Source organism: Stenella coeruleoalba (genome assembly GCF_951394435.1).
Source record: "Stenella coeruleoalba genome assembly, chromosome: 2".
NCBI lineage: Eukaryota > Metazoa > Chordata > Mammalia > Artiodactyla > Delphinidae > Stenella > Stenella coeruleoalba.
Window position 1 is genome coordinate 147,117,478 of NC_137147.1, and position 24,582 is coordinate 147,142,059.

At 45.9% G+C, this 24,582-nt stretch overlaps 2 protein-coding genes and 1 long non-coding RNA gene across 7 annotated transcripts in view; 2 read left to right on the forward strand and 1 right to left on the reverse strand.

Annotated features, from left to right (window-relative positions):
• The window catches only part of LOC307181736, a 420,065-nt gene extending 410,195 nt beyond the window's left edge, over positions 1-9,870 (forward strand). For all 4 annotated transcript variants that reach the window (XR_013827015.1, XR_013827016.1, XR_013827017.1 and 1 more), the window contains one exon: positions 3,684-9,870. This is a non-coding gene — a long non-coding RNA (uncharacterized lncRNA). The remainder of the gene's footprint in view (positions 1-3,683) is intronic.
• Positions 9,871-16,094: 6,224 nt separating this feature from the next.
• On the reverse strand, positions 16,095-16,862 carry LOC307181734 (adenylate kinase 2, mitochondrial-like). Its single transcript, XM_079912510.1, has one exon. It carries the CDS (start codon positions 16,840-16,842, stop codon positions 16,288-16,290), a length of 555 nt encoding a protein of 184 aa, XP_079768636.1. The 5' UTR covers positions 16,843-16,862; the 3' UTR covers positions 16,095-16,287.
• A 168-nt stretch (positions 16,863-17,030) lies between these two features.
• Positions 17,031-24,582, forward strand: part of BNIP2 (BCL2 interacting protein 2) — a 225,836-nt gene continuing 218,284 nt past the window's right edge. Inside the window, exons 1-4 of one of the 2 annotated variants that reach the window (XM_079912509.1) lie at positions 17,031-17,149; positions 17,671-17,877; positions 21,911-22,109; positions 22,583-23,436. The gene's annotated coding sequence lies outside the window, so the exon portion shown is untranslated. The remainder of the gene's footprint in view (positions 17,150-17,670; positions 17,878-21,910; positions 22,110-22,582; positions 23,437-24,582) is intronic. The other variant, XM_079912508.1, reaches the window with a different exon arrangement.

The following is a 24,582-nucleotide window of genomic DNA, read 5'->3' on the forward strand; positions in this document are numbered from 1 at the left end:
GGCTTTGAGACAGTGGTGTTCATCTCAAAGGAGTGACTCTCCAATGGTAAAATTTCTGGCAATCTTCCTCGGGAAGATTAACCATAATCCAGATCGCTGGCATTTCGCGCCTGTCTCTCATGAGCCTGGCACAGAGTTAAGCACTTGCATGTGTGACTGATTCTCACAACAACCTGCCAGGGGGGCATGACCATCCCCATTCAGAAAAGGAAACCACGGTTCAGAGAGATGAAGCTATTAAAGCTATTCACTAAGGCCAAGGAAGATTAGAACCCGGGTGTGTCTGGCTTCCAAGCCCTAACCCTTTCTGGCGCTCGTGCTGCTTCCCTACGAGGAGATGATGGGGTCCTTCTGGTCAGCTGGTTTCCATGGTGTTGGATGGTTTCCTCCACTTACTACACCTGGGACAGGTATAGCATGCACCTGGCAATGAAAGGGAAAAGGGCGGGACTCTGCGTGTTCCTCCAGAACAAGTACCCTACAGTTTAGCCCGCGAGCCTGGTCACTTCTTTGTCTTCACTTTGCCCAGTTTGGAGGTCTTACTGCTCTTCAGGTAAGGTTTCTCACATAGAAGCTTTCCTGAAATGAAGGAATCAAAAAGCAGGACCAGGGACCCAGGACTTACTGTGACATCTATACGCTGACCCGCGCCCGTAAACTATTACACCGTGAGTGAGACCCGCGCCCGTAAACTGTTACACAGTGAGTGGTCTTTTCCAATCGCCTTCAGGTGTTAGTTTAAGCGAGTAGATTTAAAAAGAAAAGTTGAAAAGATTTTAAAGATTTAGTAAAAGGGAGCAGTTGATACACATCAGGCCCAGTAATAATGCCCTACAAACCTGTCAGTTTGTAGTAAAGTGACAAGAGTAACTGAGGGGAATCCTTGCCCCATGGTTTATGGTCACCGACTTGGTCCACTTTGATGAATCAGCTAGTTTGACTTATTAGAAAAATGAAATGAAATGTTTGCCCTGGCCCAGAATTTCCACAGGCCCCTGCAGGATAAAAAGATCCCTTTTCTGTGTCTCTTTAATTTTATAATATGCATAATGGTCTCCGTGAAGCATCTTGTTCTGAATTTATCAGAGCTTTAAACGAATGTCATGATCTGTTTTAATTTAATGATTAATGTTATCAATTTAAATATTGTCGATCTTTTCTTGTCCTTGCTAAACTTGCCCACAGATGGGGACATTCTCATTAGAAATGCAGATGCCTAGATACCGCTCAGAAAATGGAAGGGGAAAAAAAAGCATGTCTACAATAAATATTGCAGCCAATTAGACTTCATCATAGTAATTTCTCTGGCTTTGTAATGTTTGTTTACTGAATTTTGTAGGGAAATTGTTGCGATTTCTGATATCCAGACCCATAAAAACTCCATCCTCGTGTTTCCCTGCAATGGGAAGTTATAACAGTAAGAAACATTTTCTTCCTTACCAGACTGCATCTCAATTATGAGTTAGACATTCGAAGATCCAGACCCAAACGTGTAAATCTGTTTGTACACATTCAAAGAAAGCTCTCATACATTTCCTAAAAACCCACACATTAATACTGCTTACTTTTCAGCAGGGGTAAATGGGGGTCTCAGAGACCTCCTCAGAACAGGCTGGAGTTAAATAATATTGCATGTTTTTCATTTTACTGTGATGAATGCAAAGCTATTAAATAACCTTTTAAAGAGTTGGTGTAATTATCTGTAAACAGTAACGTTACAAAAAAAAGGTCAAGTTGTCCTGCCATTAGATGTTTATGGATGTAAACTGGATTTATGTTTCCATAAAACAGGCACTGACTAACTAGATTAATTCTCCACAAACTAAACCAACTGTAGTAATATTTAGACACAATAAAATGATGCCAATTAAAACAATTTTATTTTTTGTGTCATTTTGATTAACAGCACACTAAAATTAACCAGAGACCTTAAACTCCGAATGGTTGGCAAAAGGCATCCACAGCTCAATATTATTACCGACAAGAAGAGCAGTTAAGTGAGATGGCTGTGCAATAGTATGAATATTTAATTAATAATTAGTCATGTAATTTCTCCTCAGGAATTATTATCCCTCAAACTGGTTTGTGAATTTAATTATTAGCAGCCTTTTTGTTTCCATGTCCCCTCATTACTGTCAGGATTGATGTAACATAAACTTCATTAAAAATTAAAGCAAGAGTCTTAATTACAAGGCTACCCTGACTGAAGTTAGAATTAGCCAAGTCAGTGATGTGCAAATGAGTGCATTATTTAAGAAACATGCTGGAAGTAGTTATGCTAATGTGAGAGGTTCGCAGTAGCAGACCTTTTCACTTGCAGTTGCATATTCATTAAATGCACTATGCAAATTTAATGTAGCAGTCTTAGTAATGCGTTGTTAATTTATTCAGATTTATTGAGTACGACTTGTAAAAAAAAGTACAAATTTAATTACTCTATCTAGTAGGGATGGTATTAGGAGATAGCAGAGGTTTAAAATGTGTTGATCTGGATTACCGCAGTTTGATGGAAGACGTGGTATCAGAGGACACAGTTTTGATAACTGGGCTTGAAAGAATATTTGATTTACTTATGGAATGATCTAAGAAATCACTGAAATGGCACATGTTCCTTCCCAATAGGAAAGTAAAAAAGTCTTGGTTGTATTAACTTAAGAGCTAAAGCAGTGCTGAGTCCACAACCTAATGGTCATAATGACTCTGTAGAGACCAGTAAAGGTTATGGATGGAGATCTGTATGAAGCAAACTATCTTTGCGGAAGGTTCATTGGTGGTTGGCTGTACCTCCGTGGTGCGCTGACAACCGGCTAGATGAAACCACAGGAATCCTGGCATCCTCTGCAGCGGAAACGCCCTGGCACCCGGCAGGCTGGTGCTATCTTCTCAGGTGGACACTTGGGCTCCACTTTCAAGGGATGCCAAACCCAGAACACAGGGGAGAAAGTGTGTGCTTTCAAAGAGATACATAACCCTCACTAGCACTGGTCACTAAGGCATCACACTTACGGAGTGGACACGCCGGGACTGCTCTCTACTCATCTGCGCTCACCTGATTCTCTGGAAAACCTGGCTGTGAAAGTTATCTCACCCCTATTTCACAGATGAGAAAACCGAGGCTGAAATTGGAATAGTAATTGATGCCCATGGAAGAGCTGGGATTCAAATCTAGTCCCGTGTTGCTCCCAAGCCTGACTGCACTGCTTTCCCCTTTGCCCCCGCTCTCTTCCTCTCCCTCCTCACTTCTTCCCTCTCTTCTCCCTCTGTCCCCTCTCCTTTCCTTCTCCTCCCACTCCTCTGTCCTCCCTTAATATCGTTTTCCTTTCACTCTCAGATAGATAGATATAGATATAGAAATACGTGGGTGTGTAGATATAATTTAAAAGCTGAAAACGGCTGGCCTGTTTCTCCTAAAGTGCTACAAACAAATGTATAGGTTAAATTGGAATAAAACTGTTTCACGTTCAATAGAGCATCCCCTGACAACCCCATTAAGACTGGTAGGGAACAAACAGGGAATGTTCTCTTTGACTCAAGGCTTGGAGACCACTGTGTGATCGCTATTAGCAGCTTGGTTGGCTTTGAACTCCCCTCCCACCTTTTAACATTTTTAACAGTTTTTTTGCCTTTATAGTCACAAAAATGGAGTCTAATACCTTTTTAATACTATTAATATTTTATCTTAGTTTGGGAATTACTGCTTCAAATCGGTAAATCTTCTGGAGAAAAATCAATACACGCTTGACTGAGCTCCAGTGATGAAAAGGCCAAATGATTCCTAACCACGCGGAGTTCCTGGTTCTCAGCACCCATCTTTGGAGGCGTTCCAAGCTCTCCGATATATTCAAACAGTCTGACCTGTACCTATTGATCTCCTTCTGACAGAGGAAGAAGCTAAGCACCTCAACATAAGGTAAGTGTATGAATTGATCACAGGCTGAAAGTTGGTGCCTATGTAAAGATCTGTCTGAATAATTTATTAGTAAGGATCCAGAAAATGAGTTAGGCGGCAAAGGAGAGGTTCTGGGCCTCCTCTGTGAATCTTTTCATCTTATGTCCCACATCTGAAGGCCAATCAGTCAGATTCCAGCCACCCACTTCCTGTCTGCTGTCCATTGCTCCATTTAATACGTGCCATTCTGCCTTGGTTCAGGCTTAACTCTGTGCGTGTGTGTGCACGCACACGCACGTGTGTGTGTGTGTATGTGTGTCTACCACTGAACGGCAAACTTCTGGGAATCAGGGACTGACCCCATTTGCCTTTGGTTCGTGGCAGTGGGATGCTGGTAGATGCTTAAAAACAAGCTCCCTGAAAAAAATGAATAAGCTCTGATTTGTAGCATTTGCCGATTCCTTCGTAAATGTTCTCGCTATGTTGATTTCAGTCTACCTACATGATGTCACTAGACGCAGAGTCAGGAAGAGAGAAGCAGTTGCACACCATTATATAGTACATCCACCACCACACAGATGCGAGAGATGTCGATAACCTCAAGAGCATAGATAACACAAAAATGCCATCGAATAAACAGGAAGTGATGTGTTTTGCATATTTATTACCTTTGCTTTTAATGTAATTTATTTAACTGCACATTTATATAATTTTTAATAATGTCTAGGTCTAACAATCAGCTCACAAAATTCTCCAGAATTCAACAATTGGCCCCAGGTCACCAGCGGGTACTTGGAAAACAAGGTTTGCTGTTAAAAACACCAGCACAACCAATAGTGAAAAATCTGCTGGGTCTGTTTCTCCTACTAAAGTGGTGTTTTACTATTTCTATTGGGGGAGGCAACCCCCCCCCAAAATAAGAATTCAAGTTGGCTCCTGCTAAGAGAGCATCTGTAATTCTACAGCATCCACTAGGGTTTTGCTGCAAAAGGTTGGCACCTATCGTTTTTTTTTAGTGATGACAGAGATGTGGGTACATCTATCGCTTGGGTATATGGGACAAGAAAGTGGAAGAAATCAATGATAAGTTATTAAATATTCAGCTGTAAACTATGTGGTTCTGATACCACATACACTAGGTGCAGTGCTCCGTTCTGGGGACACAAAGATAAACGGGACTGGAAGTCTCCTGGTCTGCGGATCAAGGGTGGACGCCCTGGAAAAGACACACTTAAGAAGTCTAGACAAGAGGAGGAGCAGGGTTGAGGAGAGAGCCTGGTCCTGAGCCTAAAAAGAGCTTGGTTTGTTTGCTGAACAGAAAGGAGCCCAGTGGCCGGTGTGCACTTGGCAAGTGGGAAAGGGGTGTGAGACGAAGCTGGTGGGTGTCGGCAGGAGCCATGTGACCCAGTCCCTGTGAGCTGTGTTGAGGATTTGAAACAATTGGAAATGACTTTTTGAGGCGCTCGGAGCTTACCCCTCATGATACTAACACTGTGTGACCCTTGCTCATTAGGTAGTAAACTGCTGCAGGGCAGGGCCAGGGTCTAGTCCATCGCAGGGACAAAAGGAAGTGAACGAATGGATACGTGCCGGCCCTCACCCCCCTTACAGGTTTAGGTCTGAGGTTCAGACTTGAGCTGACTTAGAGGAGGTACTTCTGACTGAGCTGGACCTGAGAGCTGCTGGAGAGGCTCAGACCCCAGGACTTCCTTGCTCTTGAGGATAAGGGACCAGCGCAGCCACAAGGAGACGTTTTCCCCCGGATCTCTGCTTTCCAGGACCTCTGGGAGCTCTTTAAGGTCAATGGATTTGACCCAAGTCCTCATAGGAACATGTGTCACTATGACAGGTTGAGACGGAACCTGGGCTGCAGAGGTGAGCCCTGTTCCCCAGGAAGAAGTGGGAGCCTGTGCAGTTTGGAGCACAGGTGTGCCCTTCATTGCTTCTCCTGTCCCCACAGGTATGTGTGGTATGCTTTCAGGGGTACTAAGGACTTGCATGCCCTTCTCTACCACTGGGCTCTTGCACCTACTGCTGAAGGCTGACACTGCCCCTCTGTGAACTAAGGATGCTGAATTCCCCAGAATGTAAATTCCCTAGACGAGAAGAAATAAGAAAAAAGAAATACTTTACATTTACTGATCCCTGCCTCTGTGACAGGCACTATGCTAGGTGCTTTACGTGCTTTATTTCATCTCTTCTTCAGAACAACGCCATGAAATGGATGCCATTATTATTCCCATTTTACAGGGAAGAACCCTGAGGCATCAAAAGGTCAAAAAACTTATTTGAGAATGTAAAGCTGGTAAGTCATAGAGCAAAGACCAAATCAAGTGTTTGTGATGTGAAGCCCATATATTCAAAGCCAGGTCTGTCTGACATCGTGCCGCCATTTAATTTTGGCCCTGGAAGAGGTCACAAAAGGTCACTTTTATCCAGCATTCCCAAATTTCCCTGAGGAACAGGATCACATGGGAGTACTTGTTAATCATGGTGCTTTCTAGGCCTGTTCCATGGGGTCTAGAAATGCTTGAGTCTGGGATGGGGTCCTGGGATTTGTACTGAGTTTAACAAGGTGATTGTTTCCAAGGAAGTCTGGGAAACACTAGGGGGCAAGAATGACCTGTATGCACTTTGCTCAGGACTGAAGCACGTAAAGATCTTGGCCCAAACACCTGTCTCTCCACAGACGAAGAACTGGCTTTACTCTGCCTGGAGACGTTAAGGTAAACGTTAATATGGGAAATTAATTTGTTGAAGTCATATGTGCCATCAGAGAGAAGGTGGGAGAGTGAAAGAGCACCAGGAGACAAATCACTGGTGAGTTGTGTAGCAGTAGTGCCTGGGGGCAGATGGTCTACAGAACAGCTAATGCATTGATCTCGGATGGGTTCTTCACATTTCCTGAGCCTTGGTTTTCTAGCCTGTCAAATGGTGAGAATAATATCACCATGATAAAGGCGTGAAGATTAAGGGAGAGCACAATGGTGAGTGTCAACTCTGGTCCCACACTGTCCAGGTTCATGTCTCAGCTATGCCACTTCCTCTCTGGGTGCCTTTGGGCAAGTTGCTTAACTTCTCTCTGCCTCAATTTCCTCTTGTGTAAATAGGGAATAGAAATAGGACCTACTCACAGGGGTGTTTTAAAGACTTATTGTAAAGTACTTAGTGCGGTGCTAGGTGAAGAGCAGGTGTTCTGATAATATCTGCTAGATTTGTATCAGACTACCTGGCACATGGTAGGTCCTAATGTGTATGATTTTCCCTGGACCTAAAAGCCAGGTTGAGCACACGATCCTTCTACCCACTGATTCTATTCAAAAGTGAAAAGTGCACATTGGCTTTTCAGTAATGTTTTTAGAGAAAAGAGCAGAGGCCACCCAAAGAGAGTTATTTCGACTCTTGACCCAATTTTACTCTTGGGGCTGAAGTGGTGGAACAGGCACCCCTGGTTGTTGTCACTGTGGAGCAAAGTCACTTCTCTTCTCTGAGCTTAATTCCTTCATTTATAAAAGGTTCCTTTAGCTCTGATATCCTATGAGTCGATGAAAAATACTCCTTGAACCTAACCTTCAAATATCAGTCACTTTGCTGGAAATTCTGGGACTGGGGAGAAATCACCAGGCAGATTGGATCGTTACGACTTTCTCCTGGCAAGTAATCCTTTTCTTTAAGACCCCTCAGTCATATAGATTTTCAAACGCTCCTGGCTTTGCTTAGCTTGTCCTCCTGAAATGATGGTCTTAATCATAAATTCTAATTGGAACGGGATCCACCTCAATTTATTCCTAATGCCTCAGAAAGCGGACCTGTTTCTAGGAATACATTGAGATGGATTCTATTCCAATTAACACTTTGACTCAGTTAAAGTGTTGTTAACCCACTGCTGTCCTCTGATAACCGTCCAATTCATAGCTGGCAAGTTGCTGGCCTCACCAGAGCTTGCAAGGAGATGAAAGCTCCCTAAATATGGTCACCACTTTGAGTGGCATGGACCCAGTGCGTCCTCTCCACCCCAGTCCTGTTCCCATCTTAGCAATTCGAGGGCACTCGGTTAGCTTGCTTTAAGCTGCAATTGAGGTGGACTACTTTCTCTAAATCGGAAGTAGAATGTTTTCATCTAATTCAGACACATTCCCTACTGGTCAGCATTCTCCAGAGAAAGAGAACTGATAGGATGTGTACACACATAGAGGGTGATTTCTTTTAAAGAATTGGTTCATGTGATTTGTAGAGGCTGGCAAGTCTGAAATGTGTAGTTTAGGCCAGCAGGCTGGAAACTCAGACAGGAGTTCTGTGTTACAGTCTTGAGGCAGAATTCCTTCTTCTCCAGGAAACCTCAGTTTTTGCTCTTAGAGTCTTCTCTTGGCTGGATGAGGCCAAAGGTTATGGCGGGTAATCTCCTTTACTTAAAGCCAATTGACTGTAAATGTTAATGATAACTACAAAATACCTTCACAGCAGCATCTAGGCTAGTGTTTTTTTTTTTTTGTGGTACGCGGGCCTCTCACTGCTGTGGCCTCTCCCGTTGCGGAGCACAGGCTCCGGACATGCAGGCCCAGCGGCCATGGCTCACGGGCCCAGCCGCTCCGCGGCATGTGGGATCTTCCCGGACCGGAGCACAAACCTGTGTCCCCTGCATCGGCAGGCGGACTCCCAACCACTGCGCCACCAGGGAAGCCCCTAGGGTAGTGTTTGACTGAAGAATTGGGCACCGTAGCCCAGCCAAGGTGACACATGCAAATTAACCATCCTAGATTCCACGAATTATATTTACAATACCCAGGAAGAATTTGGAGATTCGGTGTAAAGAATGGCAGCAGACGTGAGGCACTGTGTCTCAGGGTCACCCAGTGCCACCCAACACAGAGGGCTCAGTTTTTATGTTAGATGCCCCTTCCACACCACACACTTCACATAGTGTCTCCAGGTATGTTTTCCCAAGGTGGGAGTCAGGGTGCTTTGTTGGGCAAAGGCAGGGCCACTTCTCTTTGATAGTCCAGTAATGTGAGGTTCATAGTAATTCCTAAGCCCACAGATGCCAAAGGAAGGAAGAGTAGACACCAGTTACAGATTTCTATAAACCAGTAGGTAAATATTCATGATTGAACGCCCAGCCTTGCAGGCACACTTGGGAGATTTTGACCAAAATGGAGCCTCAGAATTTTCATTTCCACTGGGCAAACAGGAAAATGAGATGATGCAGAATTGATGTGTGTGGAAAGCACAGTGATTGGGCATTTACATCTATTTAATTAAGGAACACATTGTAACCTCTATTTACTTCTGTTTAATTAAGGGATTGCTCATTTTGGAGGAGATATCATGCTGGGCCTTCTACTACTTTTGTGATTCAAAGCTCAACTAAGGACGTATGGGAGATAGTTTGGTGATCTTAGCTCAGTCCCTAATGGCAAGAGCTTCCTATTACAAAGCCAATAAACTACGCTGCCTGACTTGCAAAAAGAGAGTCAGGGGGCTTTTCAAGAAAATGATCTCTTGAAGACACAGGAAGTCATTCATGAGAAGGTATGTTATTCTAGAACAATTCTGATCAAAAGTTAGAACCACGATGCTTTTCTTATTTGAGTAGGAAAAGAAAGAGCCAAGGAAAATTATTAGAGCTTTAAAGCTCCTAACTTACATGAAATTTATTTAGCTTTTTTTTTTTTTTTTTTTTTTTTTTGCAGTACGCAGGCCTCTCACTGTTGTGGCCTCTCCCGTTGAGGAGCACAGGCTCCGGACGCGCAGGCTCAGCGGCCATGGCTCACGGGCCCAGCCACTCCATGGCATGTGGGATCTTCCTGGACCGGGGCACGAACCCGTGTCCCCTGCATCGGCAGGCGGACTCGCAACCACTGCGCCACCAGGGAAGCCCTATTTAGCATTTTTTTAAATTGAAGTATAGTTGACTTACAATGTTGTGTTAGTTTCAGGTATACAGCAAAGTGATTCAGTTATATGTGTGTGTATGTGTGTGTGTGTGTATTCTTTTTCAGAATCTTTTCCCTTATAAGTTATTACAAAATATTGAGTATAGTTCCCTGTGCTATACAGTAGGTCCTTGTTGTTTATATATTTTACATATAGTCATATATGTTAATCTCAAGCTCCTAATTTAACCTTCCCTGCCTTTCCTCTTTGGTAACCATGAGTTTGTTTTCTATGTCTGTGGCTCTGTTTCTGTTTTGTACATAAGTTCATTTGCATCATTTTTTTAGATTCCACATATAAGCAATATCATATGATATTTGTCTTTCTCTGTTTGTTTCACTTAGTATGATAATCTCTAGGTCCATCCACGTTGCTGCAAATGGCATTATTTCGTTCTTTTTTATGGCTGAGTAATATTCTATTGTGTATATGTACCACATCTTCTTTATCCATTCATCTGTTGATGGGCATTTAGGTTGCTTCCGTGTCTTGGCTATCGTAGATAGTGCTGCAGTGAACGTAGGCGTGCATGAATCTTTTCGAATTGTGGTTTTCCATGGATATATGCCCAGGAGTGGGACTGTTGGATCATATGGTAACTCTATTTTTAGTTTTTGAAGGAACCTCCATACTGTTCTCCATAGTGAGAGAACAAATTTACATTGCCACCACCAGAGTAGGAGGGTTCCTTTTTCTCCACATCCTCTCCAGCATTTATTATTTGTAGACAGAGGTTTATTTAGTATGTTGACCAAACAATTCGTCCTGCCTGGGCAGAGGCAGAAAGGGTAAAGAGGGAAGACAGGAAGTGAGAGGATATGTTTTTCTATATACATGATAGTTCCCATCTTAGTCAGGTGTTGCTGATTACATTTTTCTCCTTGAAGGAGGCATTTCAGAACGAAGGTGACTCTTTTCTTTCATCTGACGTTTTATTACATTTTTTGCCTTTGCTCCAAGAAGTGCCCCAAGAGTAACTCTATTCTTTTTAAGCTCTGGTAGTCATGGTTAAGTGCAAGAGGAGAATGCAAGAAGAGCTACAGTATTCTAGAAAGAATTAGGGAGTGGGGAGTGGGGAGAGAAAGGTTTGGAATCTCCACCCAACTTGCCAGCCCCTGATCATCCACCTAGATCCCCTGTATCCCTACTGAACATCACCATTTAATGTCTACTTACATACTAGCTGGCTAATGAGACAGAGTAATGAATTGGGTGCCAGCTTCCTCCCTCCACCACCAGGAAGCAAAAGGACCTCTTCACAGTGGTCTCCTAGAGATAATGCTCTCTGCTGTTAAGTCGAAGCAGAGAATGGAATGACACCAGGCGAGGAAATACTACCTGATTGCTGGTTCTTTTTGCACTTGTCTGAACTGTAACTCCTCTGGAGCAAGGGCCACACCCTATACCCATGTGACAGCCACCCAGCACCTCGCCAGTGCATTGTCCATTGTGAGTGCTGAATTAATACAGAAAGGATAGGGTGAAGGCTTTGCTCCTGTAAAGTTGCTTTGTTTTTTCTTAAATTCACTGTACCTTCCTCTGTCACTCCCTGGAGGGCCCTACTACTCCCTCATTTCCCTGTATCCAAGCCCAGCCTTTTGCCAGGGCCTAGAACATGTCCCTCCCATTCCACGATGTCTTTCGGACTTACCTGGCCTTAGCAAGGAATCCTGCCTCCAAAGACCTGCCTCCCCTGATGACTGATTTCCTGGTTGGTGAGGAACATGTGGTACTTAGCAGTGTTTTTTTGTTGTTGTTTTTATATATGTCCTATCTCCTCAACCAGATACTGACTCTGTGTGTGACCTGTCACCCGATGCTCCCCTCTGCATACCGCAGCCAGTGCACAGCCCTGCTGGCGTGATGCCTCGTACACCATGGGCTCTCAGTTAGTGTCTGTAGTTGGTAATGGATTTGACGGCTCTCTGACAGGCTGAACCGTAAGCTGCTCAAGGAAAAGGGCCAAGCCTGTCTTGTTCAATATTGGATTCCTAGTACCTGTTATGGGAGCTGTTCAGAGAAAGTTTTATTAATCCAAACATTTTACAAAAAACATGTTACACGAATAGTTGAATAAACTTATGTTTGGAAGGCAATGCCTTGCTGCTAAATCTAAAATCATACCTTGAAATGCACGTTAGTTACTGACTACCTAGGCATGTGAGGAAGTACTTTCTCTTCCCTAAAGAGGGACTGAATTTAAGCTAATGTATAGCGTCTCCAGACTTCTGACTGGAGTGGTAATTCAAGAAACTTTTTGGGGGGACTTCCCTGGCGGTCCAGTGGTTAGGACTCCATGCTTTCACTGCCAGGGGGGCCCAGTTTCGATCCCTGGTTGGGGAACTAAGATCCCGCAAGCTGCGCAGCACGACCAAAAAAATAAAACTTTTTTTGAGTCCTACTACCTCAAGATACTAGGCTAGACATGGCGGGGAGGAAGAGGTAAGTGAGACTCATCCTTACCCTAGAAGAATTTAAAGTCTAGTCGCAGAGTTCATCGAAGAAGCCAGCAAATGTTACAGGATAGAATATAACATGTCATAAGGAACAAGCAAAGAGCCGCGGAAAAAAAAAAAGCACATGAGGCTGGAAGGATCAGGAAAAATTTGATGGGAAGGGCAGAGTTCCAATAGGCAGAAATAAAGGAGAAAGACATTCCAGACCAGGCGGGGGGGAAAACAGGATGGGCACAGGGATAAGGGTACAAAAGGTTATGATACACTCGGAAGAGAGCAAGGGGTTCAGGGAGCACAGCGGAAAGAAACGTTGGAATTGAGTTGGGCAAGTTAGGCAGCGGTCAGGTTGTAAAGAGCCTTGCCTGCCATGGCAGGGCGGTTGGAGAATATCTTGCAGGCAGGGGAGACACTTCTGATGGATACCAAACTATTCTACTCCCAGCGATACTTTTAGCTCTCCTAATCTGCAGCGGAAAAAACACTCGTACTATTCAGTTTGCAGAAATGGAGATAGGCTCATGAGTCTATATCACAGGGTGAATTCTTAAGAAGCTTTCAACCCTGTCCCATCAGTAGTTTTAAGGGTTTCAAACTGTGCTCAGTGAAATCTTGGAGTTCTACAGAGGTTTGCCTGGGTTCCATGGGGGTATTTTTTCAAATGGTGGAAATCTTTAGCTCTTTTTTGTGAAGGCACAGACTTGTTTATTGGTTGTAGTATAGGGTGGCGAAAACCCATTGTTTTTCATTGTAATTCCTTTCTAATCAATTACCATTGACAATGGCATACAGTCCGTGGTTGCCGTGTGCTGCTGTAGTAAGGTCACAGTCGTGAGGAAAGCAAAGAGGTTTAAGTCTATTATGGATTTCCTAGAGCCTAGTAAGAAATGACAGTGCAAAAGAGTCCACAAATTAGACTTGACAGTCTTAGGCGGTGTTGCAGAAGCTGTCAGCTATCCACCTAAATCCATTTTCCCCTTCTTCCATGGTATTACAGTCGTAGTCAGTCTTAGTTACGCTACGTTTCCCAACCTCCCTTGCATTTAGGTTTGGTCATGTGACATTCTTCTTGCCAATAAAACGCGAGCTGGATGCCATTTCTCTATCTGGACTTTAGTTAAGCCTCCTCCACATTCTCTTTTTCCCTCCCTCTGGCTGAAACCTGGACATGGCTTAGACCCATTTTCATGCAGCTAATGACAGTCCTTGACTTTGCTTAATGACTGAACTGTTATTATTTGTCCTGTTTGACTGTTTTCCTTTCCTTCTGCATTTTCTCACTTCTCTGATTAAATCTTTGACTAAAGTTTTTCTACAGACAAACGGCAGGTGGAGGACATGGGGGTGCGGTGGGGGGAGTCCTGTGAGGAAGGCCCCGTAGGGTCCTGCTCGGTTACATTTCTCCAAACAAGCTGGATATTATGATACCACCTTATCTTTTTTTTTTGCGGTACGCGGGCCTCTCACCACTGTGGCCTCTCCCGTTGCGGACCACAGGCTCCGGACACGCAGGCTCAGGGGCCATGGCTCACGGACCCAGCCGCTCCACGGCATCCTCCCGGACCGGGGCACGAACCCGCATCCCCTGCATTGGCAGGCGGACTCTCCACCACTGCGCCACCAGGGAAGCCCCCATACCACCTTATCTTTACTCAAGCTTGCCTCTCTGCCTGATATGCCCTTATAGTTCCCCTCTTTCTTCCAGGATGAAATTCTGCTCATCTCTAAAGCCCAGATCAAGGGTGACCACCTATGAGAAGACTTCCTGGGTTCTCTCCCCTTTCTCTCTTTCCCAGTCGCCTCTGTCTCCATAGCACCTGGTGTGAAGTGCTGGGGGAGCATCTTTCATAGCATATTTCAGTTAGCTGTTGTTCCATGCTAGATCGACCATGAACTTCTTAAAGGCAAGGACAAGATCTTATTCGTCTCCATCCTTTGTTCTTGGTCCACACCTGACATGGAGCAAACTGCCCACAAATAGTTGTTGAATTAAATGAGTGCCCATTCCCAGGTCTGACACACTCCCTGTACCCAAGGGAATGGAGCCCCTTGGGTGAGGGGAGGGGTGGGTCTGACGGCAGCCCCCTCTGTGTAATTATCCCCTTCTAGTGAATAATGGGGCTTCAGCTCTGTGTCTGATTCTTTGATGAAGATGAAACTATTTAATCAGGTTTGGTTGCTCATCTTATCATCTTCCCGCATCACACCCCTCCTGACAAGTTCATTAACTGGAAGAAAAATTGATGACCTCATTAGTTCTGCACATTGGTTCACTTAGGACAAATTGGAGCCTTCGAATGTTGCTCAGCTCTGACCCATGGTGGCACAAGGTCTCACTCTCAGGACTGTTTGGATCCACCGTGCCCTCAGTGCCTTCGTGTAATGGGTTGCCCAGGACATTTCTGTTTGAAATAGTGTCTTTTCCAATGTAAATCTCTCTCTCTTAGGTTTCCCCTCATCCTGCTCTGTGAGGAATACACCACTTGCTCACCCGCCCCCCCCCCCCCCCTTGAAGGTTTTCCTCTCTGCCACTCATGGAAATCTTCTCCTCCAGGGCCTAGTTTACTTCCGGGCCCCACCCCCATGCAAGAAGCATTCACTGCATCCCCAGGGTCCTAGCTCTGGTGAATCTGGAAGCAGAACACACTGGGATCTCAACCAAAGGACCAGGAGAGGAGGAATAAATGGAGACCACAGGAAAGACCTGGAGAAAGGCGCGTGGGAACGGGGGCTGCTGGCCACTGCAAGCCTCGCCAAGGATGTGAAACGCTGAGTCTGCAGCAGTGGAAGCTGTGGCCGGTTCCGGTGCTGTCCAGGGCACCCATCTTGGCAAGCAGAGCATAGCGGACAGAGTAGCCTGGGTGGTGGGTGTTCCTGAGGGTCAGGGGCAGAGGCTGAAGGATTGTGGTCCTGGGACATGCTATTCTCTCTTTCTCAAATGTTCTTCTTTCTCCCCCCTCTAACTTCACCCTATTTGCCAGACAAACTCCTATTCAGTTTTCAAAAGCCAGCTTTTTCTAGAAAGCCTTTCCTATCCTCCTCCCTGATGTTGTTGGTCACTCCTGTCTCTGTGTTAGCTCTCTGTCTTGAACACGTTTTTATTTTTTAGTTTTAGTTTTTACAAACATTTAACACACTTTATTGATTTAGGGGCCAAACAAAGGCAGCATTTGGACAGTTAAGAAAGGCACCTCACTGAAAATAATACATCACAGTGCTGCTGAGTGATCCCAGTCACAGGATTTGAGGATGGAAAGGACAATCTTTGGATAAGGTCGCTTAGGACACTTGCACATTTATTCAAAAGGGTCTTTCCACACGACATGGATGGAGGAAGGCAAGAGTGTAGGACTGTGGCATATGCTGGGTGGCTGTCGAGAGCTTACCCACAAGAGCCGGTGGGCCGGTACATCAGTGGTAAGTTGGGAAGGGAGTGAGACCGGCCTGCCCCACCTGCCCCATGACTCCAGTAAACCTGATGTGCTGAGCCCCTACCCCCATGAACACACTCTATATCACTTTCAAATGGGGAGATGACTTTGATCTCATGGTATGGGGAACCAGGGTTAGTAGTCACCTCCTGCCCTGTTCCAAGCTACAGGACAGATAGGACAACAGTGTGATTTCCGGCATTCCTGGGCTGACATGAGGTTCTGATAAAAGCTGAGGTCTTAGGGCACTGGCTTTAAAAAATATCGTCACCAGTCTGGAGTAAATGACAACGTGATTCCTTAGAAATAATATTGCATCCCCGTTTCTATTTATACCTTCCAATCAGTCTTTTAAAAAATCAATTTTTCCCTTTGCTTATACTTTTTAGGACTCCTACTCCATGGAAAAGAAATCGCTTCACTACGACACTGCTGCTCTTCCCATTCTCCTCTTGAGCCCTCACCAACCCTCCCTCTCCATCCTTACCCTGACCACCCCTCCCCTCTGCCCAGCACCTAAGAGCAGGGATCACGCCGCAGGGTGATGAGCAGTGGTGCAGTCTCGCCTGGCATTCTGTTACTAGGACGTGGCTTTGGAGAAGGCTGCTAGGATGCTTGCAGACACAACGCCAGGGGTCTGGGATGCGTCGATGGCAGAGTGGATCCCCCGTTTACTGTCGTACTCCACCAGCGGGGCAGTCTGGGTGTGATAGGTCTCCAGGCGGATTTTCAAGGCCTTCTCATTGTCATCTGATTGGCGGACCAAGGGTTCCCCGGTGATATCGTCTTTCATGGGCTCCTTTGGGGGGTTGAACTCCTCGTGGTAGGCACGGCCACTCTCGGGGTGAATCAGTCTTCCTGTGATTCTCCGAATCAGCAGAGAGTCTGGGATGCTGAATTCAATCACAGAATCAAGCTTCTCTTTCCTCTTCTCCATGAGGTCATCAAGCATTTCTGCCTGCCTCACAGTCCGAGGGAAGCCATCTAGAAGAAAACCACTTTTGCGTGGAGGCGTCTCCAAATTCTTCTCAATGAGCTCCACGACCATTTCATCGCTCACCAGTTTCCCAGCATCCGTAGTTGCCTTCAGCTTTTTTCCCAGCTCTGAGCCAGAAGCCACCATGGCCCTCAGCATGTCCCCCGTAGCCAAATGGCAGACACAGAAGTTTTCAGTCAACTTGGGTGCCTGGGTACCCTTGCTGGCTCTGGGCGGCCCCAGAAGCACGGCCCGATGCCTTCAGGACACTTGAACACGTTTTTAAAGCTGCGTTTGTCACAGCGTTGTGATTATTAATTCAACGTAGGTTTCTTCCACTTTACAGAGAGCTCTTGTGAGAACAGATTTTCTCCTCTGTCCTCAGTGCCCAGCACGGGCCCATTGGAACCTCAAAGCTCCTGCCGAAGTTCAGCGCTCAACTTTGGTGATACTGGCAGAGTGACAGGTAATGAGGTTAACTGAGGCAGAAGGCCAGTCTGATGGCCTTCCGTATCTTTTTAAAATGTTGACTGGGGTTAAATGTTTTTCACAGATGATAACGTTGTTGACACTTTTTCAGCTGCTTCTTTCCACTGGATAACTCTGTTTATAGTGGGTTAGCTCTTCAATAGCTTATTCTTTTTTGTGTTTTCCATTTAAAAACATGGCTACAGCCTCGTGTGCTGCAGCACACAGACATATGGTTCGTTGCTAGGCTAAACCCAGACATCTGTTGAAGGCCAGCCTAGGGCTGGTGTCCTAGGGCCATGCTTATCTGGGACAGGATGTCAGACAGATCATTTGTTCATAAGGAACAAAACCCCACTCCTACTAAAGTAAATAAAACAGACAGTGCAGGGAGGTCTCCCAGACAGTGACCGGTACAGCTCTGGGGACACACTTGTTGAACGGATGGATCTCGTTTTTGGAGTTTGTTATTCACATGCCACCCCTGCACGTGGCTGCTTCTTTCTGTCCCTCTTCCAGTGTGCCAAGTCTGAACTCCTGGACGGAGGCTACGTCTGCATATTGGCTCATCTTGGTTTGAGGATCTATCCTGGACCCAAGAGTAGAGTCTCACAGGAGAGGAGCTACCCCTTCTAGCGGTCATGTTCAGTAAAAATTAACCTGGAAGAAAAACTGGGAACTCCTCTCCTTGCAAGAGAAGCTCATTCAGAAGCCACAACTTTAGAAGTAAGTAAGCTGGGACCAAGAGGAAGTAGACTAAAGCTATCTAGGAGAACAAGGGCTTGGCGAAATCTAGGATATATCTAGAGGACAGTAACAGGTTGTATAACAGGAAACAGAAATGGTTTCCCTTTGCAAAGTGCTCTTCTGTTTACAGAGCGCAGTCCTGTACACTGGCTGTCCAGTGAGTTTCCCAAGGTCGGAACTGAGTCTAGTTCAAATATGTATTCCTTCATATTCCTTTGTACCTTCCGGTATAAAGCAGGTGTCTGGCAAATGTCAGGCAGATGAATACATTTGGTCCTTCTGGTAATCCTGTGAGGCAGATGTGACATAAAGTAGAACCACTTGGTGGTGAAGGAGGCAAAGGTTCACTGTAAATAAGTGATGTGCCCAGGATCACACACATGGCATACGATGAAAACAGAACTCAAGCCTTGTACTTCTGTCTTCTGGCCAAGTGGTCTTTCCACGATACCATAAAGAAACGTGAACTAGCCTTGAAGATCAGGGAGTGTGAGAGAGAAGGTGATGGCGGATGGAGGGGTGGGTGCAATTGTGATGGGTATTGCCGTTTTGACAAGGTGCCCTTTAACTTCATGTCACCCCTTATGTGGTACACTTAGAATGGGAATTGTAAACTTTTACTGTAAGTATCTTGTTTTCTTTTTTCTGGGGAGGGGTACCCTAAAATGTCTTAAAGTGAAGGTGGAAGCTTAGTTTCACTCAAACAAATCTGCCCTCCACCTTCCGCTGGGCTCCTTACAAAGACTCCTCTTTAACACTTAGTGCCAGAGGGCGACATCTGGTTGCATAGCTCTCCGGGGATTTCAAGGGCTTTGTTCAGAGCCAATTAAGCCCACCTGTTCCATCTCCACCACCCCCCCCCCCCCCCCCCCCCCGCAGGAGCTGGAACAGGCAAAAAGGGTTAATGTGCTTTTCTAAAGCAGTGTTCCTCCAGCACTTATCAAATGCTACCCTCACGTCTTCCCTGCCTCCCTCTATTAACGTTAACTAGGCAAGAAAGGCTTGATGTTGACTGAAAGGACTCAGGATTCCATTTTCGAGGAGCTGACAAGTAGAGAAAATTCATATATTATACGGCTGGAAGCAATAGCTTTTTCTCTCATTTGTCATACTGGTTCTTATCCATAGCTTTTGTCGTTTTTTTATTCCTTTTTTTTTTTTTTTTACTGAAGCGTTCCTATGTTCCAGGGCAAAGGTAGGCAGCCCGAAGCACCTTTCCATCTTGCTTTGTCTGTGGTGTTTTTAACGAGCCACTCTCTTGGAGTAAGGACTGTGCACTGCTGGGTGTCCTGACCTCCTTTCCCTTCCACCCTCTTGAACTGTTCATTCTCCCAACCTGGAGAGAGTTTGCTCTGTGGACAGATGCCTTTGATAGCGCAGAACCCCCACTGTGTGTGCACTGTGTTGTCTGCCACCCTGAGCATCCAAGTTTCCTGAAAACAATGTTGAGAATTCAGCTGTCGTGGTGCCCCCTCTGAGCTGCTTTGTGACTTAGCCTGTCACAGAGAGGATTTGGGACGACGAGAGCTGCTGCTCCTAGGGTTTAGTGAGTTGTTCCTCTGGCAGAGAGGTTTAAATTGAAGTGGCGAAACTTCCTAAGACCATCTTAAGAAAAATAGGGTGGTGGTTAATGTGAGGAGTCATGTGGACTACAAGTAGTACTGGCAGCAGAAAGCCACCAAGATCAGAGGCTGCCACTAGGTACTTCCCCAGCGTCCCAGTCTGATTGGTTTTGTTGATTGCTGTTGCCACCACAGCATCTCATGGGGGTGCCCACAGATGAAACACGCTTGTATCATGCGCCCATCTCTTCTCCAGTCAGTGGCTACCATGGGGCAAGGAAGAGTCCAGCACTGCCTCTGTTCAGGGAGCTGAGGACAGGGCAGTCCTAGCTAGAAGATGACGATAAGCATGGAAGACGCCCTGATTGTCATGATCAGAATAGACAGCCCATGACTCATGCAGAGAGCCAGTGAGGAGAGGGGCGGGGCTGAAAAAGAAGGTGGCTTCGTTTGCCGGTAGAAGCCATATAAGACCTGAGACTTGAGTGAACGCAGCTGGCCCATAATTTAATTCTTTCTGCTGCCACAAAATAGCTATGGAATGCCCCCCTCTCTTTCACGTGTCCGTTGTGAGTATTTTTGGTAACTCCTGTCCCCTTCAAGCCTGACCTTTCTGATCATTTAAACTAGATCTTATGTGAGTAATAATTATAGTGCATATCTGTTTTTACTTGTCCAGCTTTTCTTCCCTCGTGTTTTGAGAGCACTTCCCAGTTTTCCATTGGGGAATCACCCCCCACTTTCAGTCCATGTGTTGAAGTGGAGCTGGTCCCATTCCCGTTTCCAGCTGGGCAGTCCCGTCCTCTTGGATTTGGTGATTGTTTCAAAACTGACCACATGGCCCAAGCTTGACCGTTAAGAAACTGCTTTGCTACTTTTGCCTTCCCTACATTTAGGGAAAGAGAGTCTCTCTCTTTCTGAAATTTCAGACTCTCAGGCCCATAAAAATGTAGAACTGCTGGGGTCATTTTTGCCACCATTTGAGCCCAACAGAAGAGAGGCATCAAGAGCTAGAAACATTGTCCTGATGAGATCATTGAGCCCCTGGATTTAGCCAAGCCTAAAGATGAATGAGACTCTGGACATCTCAATGATATGAGCACATCTCCACCTTGCTACCCCACCTTGCAAATTTTTGTGGCTGAAGTCAGTTTCAATGAGTTTCTGCTGTTCGTGGCAATAAGAGTCCTGATGGATACAACAGTGTTACAAGGGGAAGGAGATTGGGGGACAGAAGGGAGAGGTTTGTCCTCTGCTCAATCCCAGGGTTACTTTTCAGGGGATGGGAGGGTCTGTCTGATTCCACAGGCCCGCTGGAAATCTCAGTCCTGGAGAATGAGTTCTAAGATTAGCATCTGGGAAGCAAGGGCTCAGGAAACTCATCTCCCTGCCAGGGTGGGGGGTTAGGTCAAAGGTGCTGGGATTGGCTTCTCAGTATGGTCTCCTAGAGAAGAGTCCCCTCTTAAAATGCACCTCTTTGGTATCTCTGTATTTAGGCTCTGAGAGCCCTGGCCCCACTGTCTCATACTGGATTGTCCCCTACCTTGAGACTGGTGTGATGAGGTGACCGTGGGCTGCCCTCCATGCAGGAGTGTCTCCTGTCCTCGGAGTGGACTGCAGGCGGTTAGTTTTAGGTGTGGGAGAAACACCACCTCTTCCCTCCTTTTCCTTGGAGATCTCAGTTTTCCCGGTCTTAGGAATGGTGAGATCGAGTTAGGGTGTGTTGGTCAAGGAGGATGAAGCCAAAGAGATTCCTAGGCTGGCTTGGCCTCCAGCTCGTGATTCTGTTGTCTGCTTCTGTCCTACTCCACTCCTCTGACTCTCCCTCATCAATATGCCACCAGCGCAGCTGCCTGTGTGCACAGGAGGTCACCAACATCTGGGCCAGGGCACTACTTCGCGATGCTCCCAAGCCCAGGAGATTTCTCCTCTCCCAGCTCTGTGCTGTTCTTTGTCTCCCAGGCCCCCGCAGAGACTTGGAGCCTCAAACCAACTTTCCTGGAAGCAGCTCCCTCCATGTCCGGCCCCACCTCTCCCTTGTAGGGCTGAAAGCCAGTCCCGGGGAGTGGGGACGGGTGGCACACCACTGCCCTAAAAGTCCCATCTTTCTCCTTCACGTATACCAGCTCACATTCACAAACAACTCATGTAAATAAACAGCCGAAGTCCAGCTCTCGGCTGGAATTAGGTAGCACCGCCTAGTACTCCATCTTTCCAAGGAAACGCTGACCACAAGAAGCCTAGACGCTCGAAGAAAGTACTTACTTTTTAGTTAGCAGAATCTACTTTGCAGATATCAAAAGTCCTTCATAAGAAAGAGGCTTATTGTTCAGTTGTTAGCAAAGGGGTCTGTTCTACACAGAGGCGAGTTTTCTTTTGCAGCTGTGAGCTAATTTCTCTCTCCGCTAAAACAATGATTCCCTCTCGCGCTCTCTCTCTCCTGCTTACAGACACTATTAACATCCCCCAGGAGGTGGTGTTTGCACAGTGCTCCTTGAGTAACGAATCCCCGGAGAACGAACCTTCTTTGCAGGATGTTGGGCTGTGCTAAAAAACCCTTCTTAAGTCGTGCAGCCGGCTACCCGCGCTGGCAGCCGCACGCCAGCATCCCTCAACACACAGCTCCTGTTTGGCACCGCCATGCTGAAGGTAAGGGGAACAGAAGTTGCGAGTCTGTAAAGTTGTTCCCTCTTCCCTGTTTCATTTCTGTGTCCTTCCATCTCCCCTAGGTGGGAAGGGTCCTCACCCTCCTTCCTCCTTCCTGCTTCCTCTTCGCTCTTCCCTTCCCCCGGCTCTGATCCTTTGGTCCATGCCCCGCCCCAACCAGCTCCCCATCCCACATCTTACAAACAGTGAAAAATGGAACCAGTTTACACTGAAGATTTAATCAAATCAAATATTTGCGTTTTAAGCTGTATGGTAGAAAAATAGGATTCTCTTACTCCTGTTAAAGGAATCCCCAGGCACCAGGTAGATTTCAGCAAGCAGGTAGAAGGATGTGGAAGGAACGAGTCCCTTGAATAAGCACAAGGTCTAGTCAACTGGCTATGAATCCAGGTAACAAAATTTTAGAAAATATACCGTGATTGTGTCCCCTGAATTACTGAGTTTATCGTTGACAGGAAATGCAACCGCTGTTCTGACGAGGTGGTGATGAGCACTAGATCCTGTTCTTAGAAGTTTCCACACCTGATGGCTGGAAGAATGTTCCATGGAACTGCATTCTGGCTGTCTACATTTCAGAATGCACTTCTCCCCGCTTCCCCGCATATGTCTGGTGTTGGTGGCAGAGGACACGTTGACGTGGCTCTAGCACCTCTTGCCCTGCACCTTTATAAGCCAGCACGGTGTGTAGGTGTATTCCTGGAGGACATTTCCCACAGCAGGACTGTAAGCGATACTGGTATAACGGTACATGGAAGAGACCTTGAACTTCATAACTATAATCCACCAAACCCAGTCGAAATGGATCCCCAATTCAACACCCCCTTAGCTGGATCCCCAAGATGCTCATGACCTCTTAATACCACATGTCGTGAGGATCAGTAAGAAAGAGGGGAAATCAGGTTAGAAAGAGACAGTGTCTTACAGCACTTGTTAACCCACTCTGGCTACGGTATCTTACTTCTGGAAATTTTACAAACACATATGACCAAGTAAACAAATTTCAACAGCCCCTCACAGGATCTTAGAAGGGCCTTTGCAAGGGAGGAACACTGAAGTTTAATTTCTGTCAGCTTCACAGCCAATCTGCCTCTGCTTATGAATTGCGGGACGTGGGTAAACCACCAGCCTCTCCTTTACCACCCGCTTCTTTCTTGACATGGAAGGCCCTGCACGAACATGAGTCTGACAGCCCCTTCCTCCAGACTGCCCACTTGGACCTGAACTTTCTCCACTGCCATCAGCCTTCTCAGCCCGAGCTCCATCTCCCCTGACCTCAACTCAACAGTTTCCTTTCCTCTAAGAATACCAGGTACGAGTTTTATTGTCCTGTTTGTTTTCATTTTGGGGGGTCATCAGTGATTTTTTTTTTTACACCACAAACACCGTTTTATTTCTGCCTATGTTCTAGTCTATATTCTGCCTATATTAATTCTGCTTCTAGGTTGGAGCTTTTAACAAAGAGCTTCCCCAGAATGCATCCTCTCTCTTTCACAGCTGCATTACTCTGCTGGGATTTGGTAGAGCTCCTGGGCTCTGATGCTAGGGACCTCTGCTTTGCTGTTATGTCTTAGGGTGGTTATTTGGTTTTGCTTTACTCTGTCTCTGACTGGATGATTGATACAGTGAACTCGTCAGGATTCTTTCAGCTGCAAGGGATGGACATCCCAACTCAACAGAGCTTAAGCAAACTGCAGGGGAATATTTGGGGCTCACGTAGCTGGTTTGTCCAAGGTTAGTTCTGACTAACAGTTGGATCCAAGGGCATGTGCAGCGTGGTCTTCTGTCTCTTTACCTTGTCATCTCTTGTTTCTACTTCTCTCTCTGTGTTGGCCTTATTCTCTTCTACCGTAGATGGGCAGTGAGGTACCTGGCCGCTAGCAGCTCCAGGCTTACATTATCACAGCTTATGATGTAAGAGGAAAGACATAGCCTATCTTTCTTGGTATGTACTGTTCAATCCCATGGAAGGACTCTGATTGGCTCTGCCTTGGTCACATGCGCTTCTCTTGGATTAATCACTATAGACAGGACATGGGGAACCAGGACTGGCCAGGCCAGGGTCATTTGCCTACTCCTGCCTTGGGATTTGGACACAGCAATTGGCACCTGCTCTTCAAATCTCATCACTGGAGTGGGGAGAGACCCTCAAATGAACAGAGAGGCATCCTAAATAAATTGAGCACGTATTCCCTAAACATAGGTAAAGCTGAATATTCTGAACAAGTGGAAATGTTTTTCATTAATATTTACATAACATCTTCCTTGCTTCCCTAAAGTTGCAATTTTATTCCTTCAGTATGAAAGCCATTTAAAATTAGCCTGCCATACAGCACCTTTGATATTCTATTATTCTCCTATATTGCAACTAGGTCTGTGTTGTATGTCAGTTTTCCAGGAAATAGATTCTGAGATTTATGTGCCAAGTGGAGAGTGAAGGAAGAAGGATTGGGCAAAA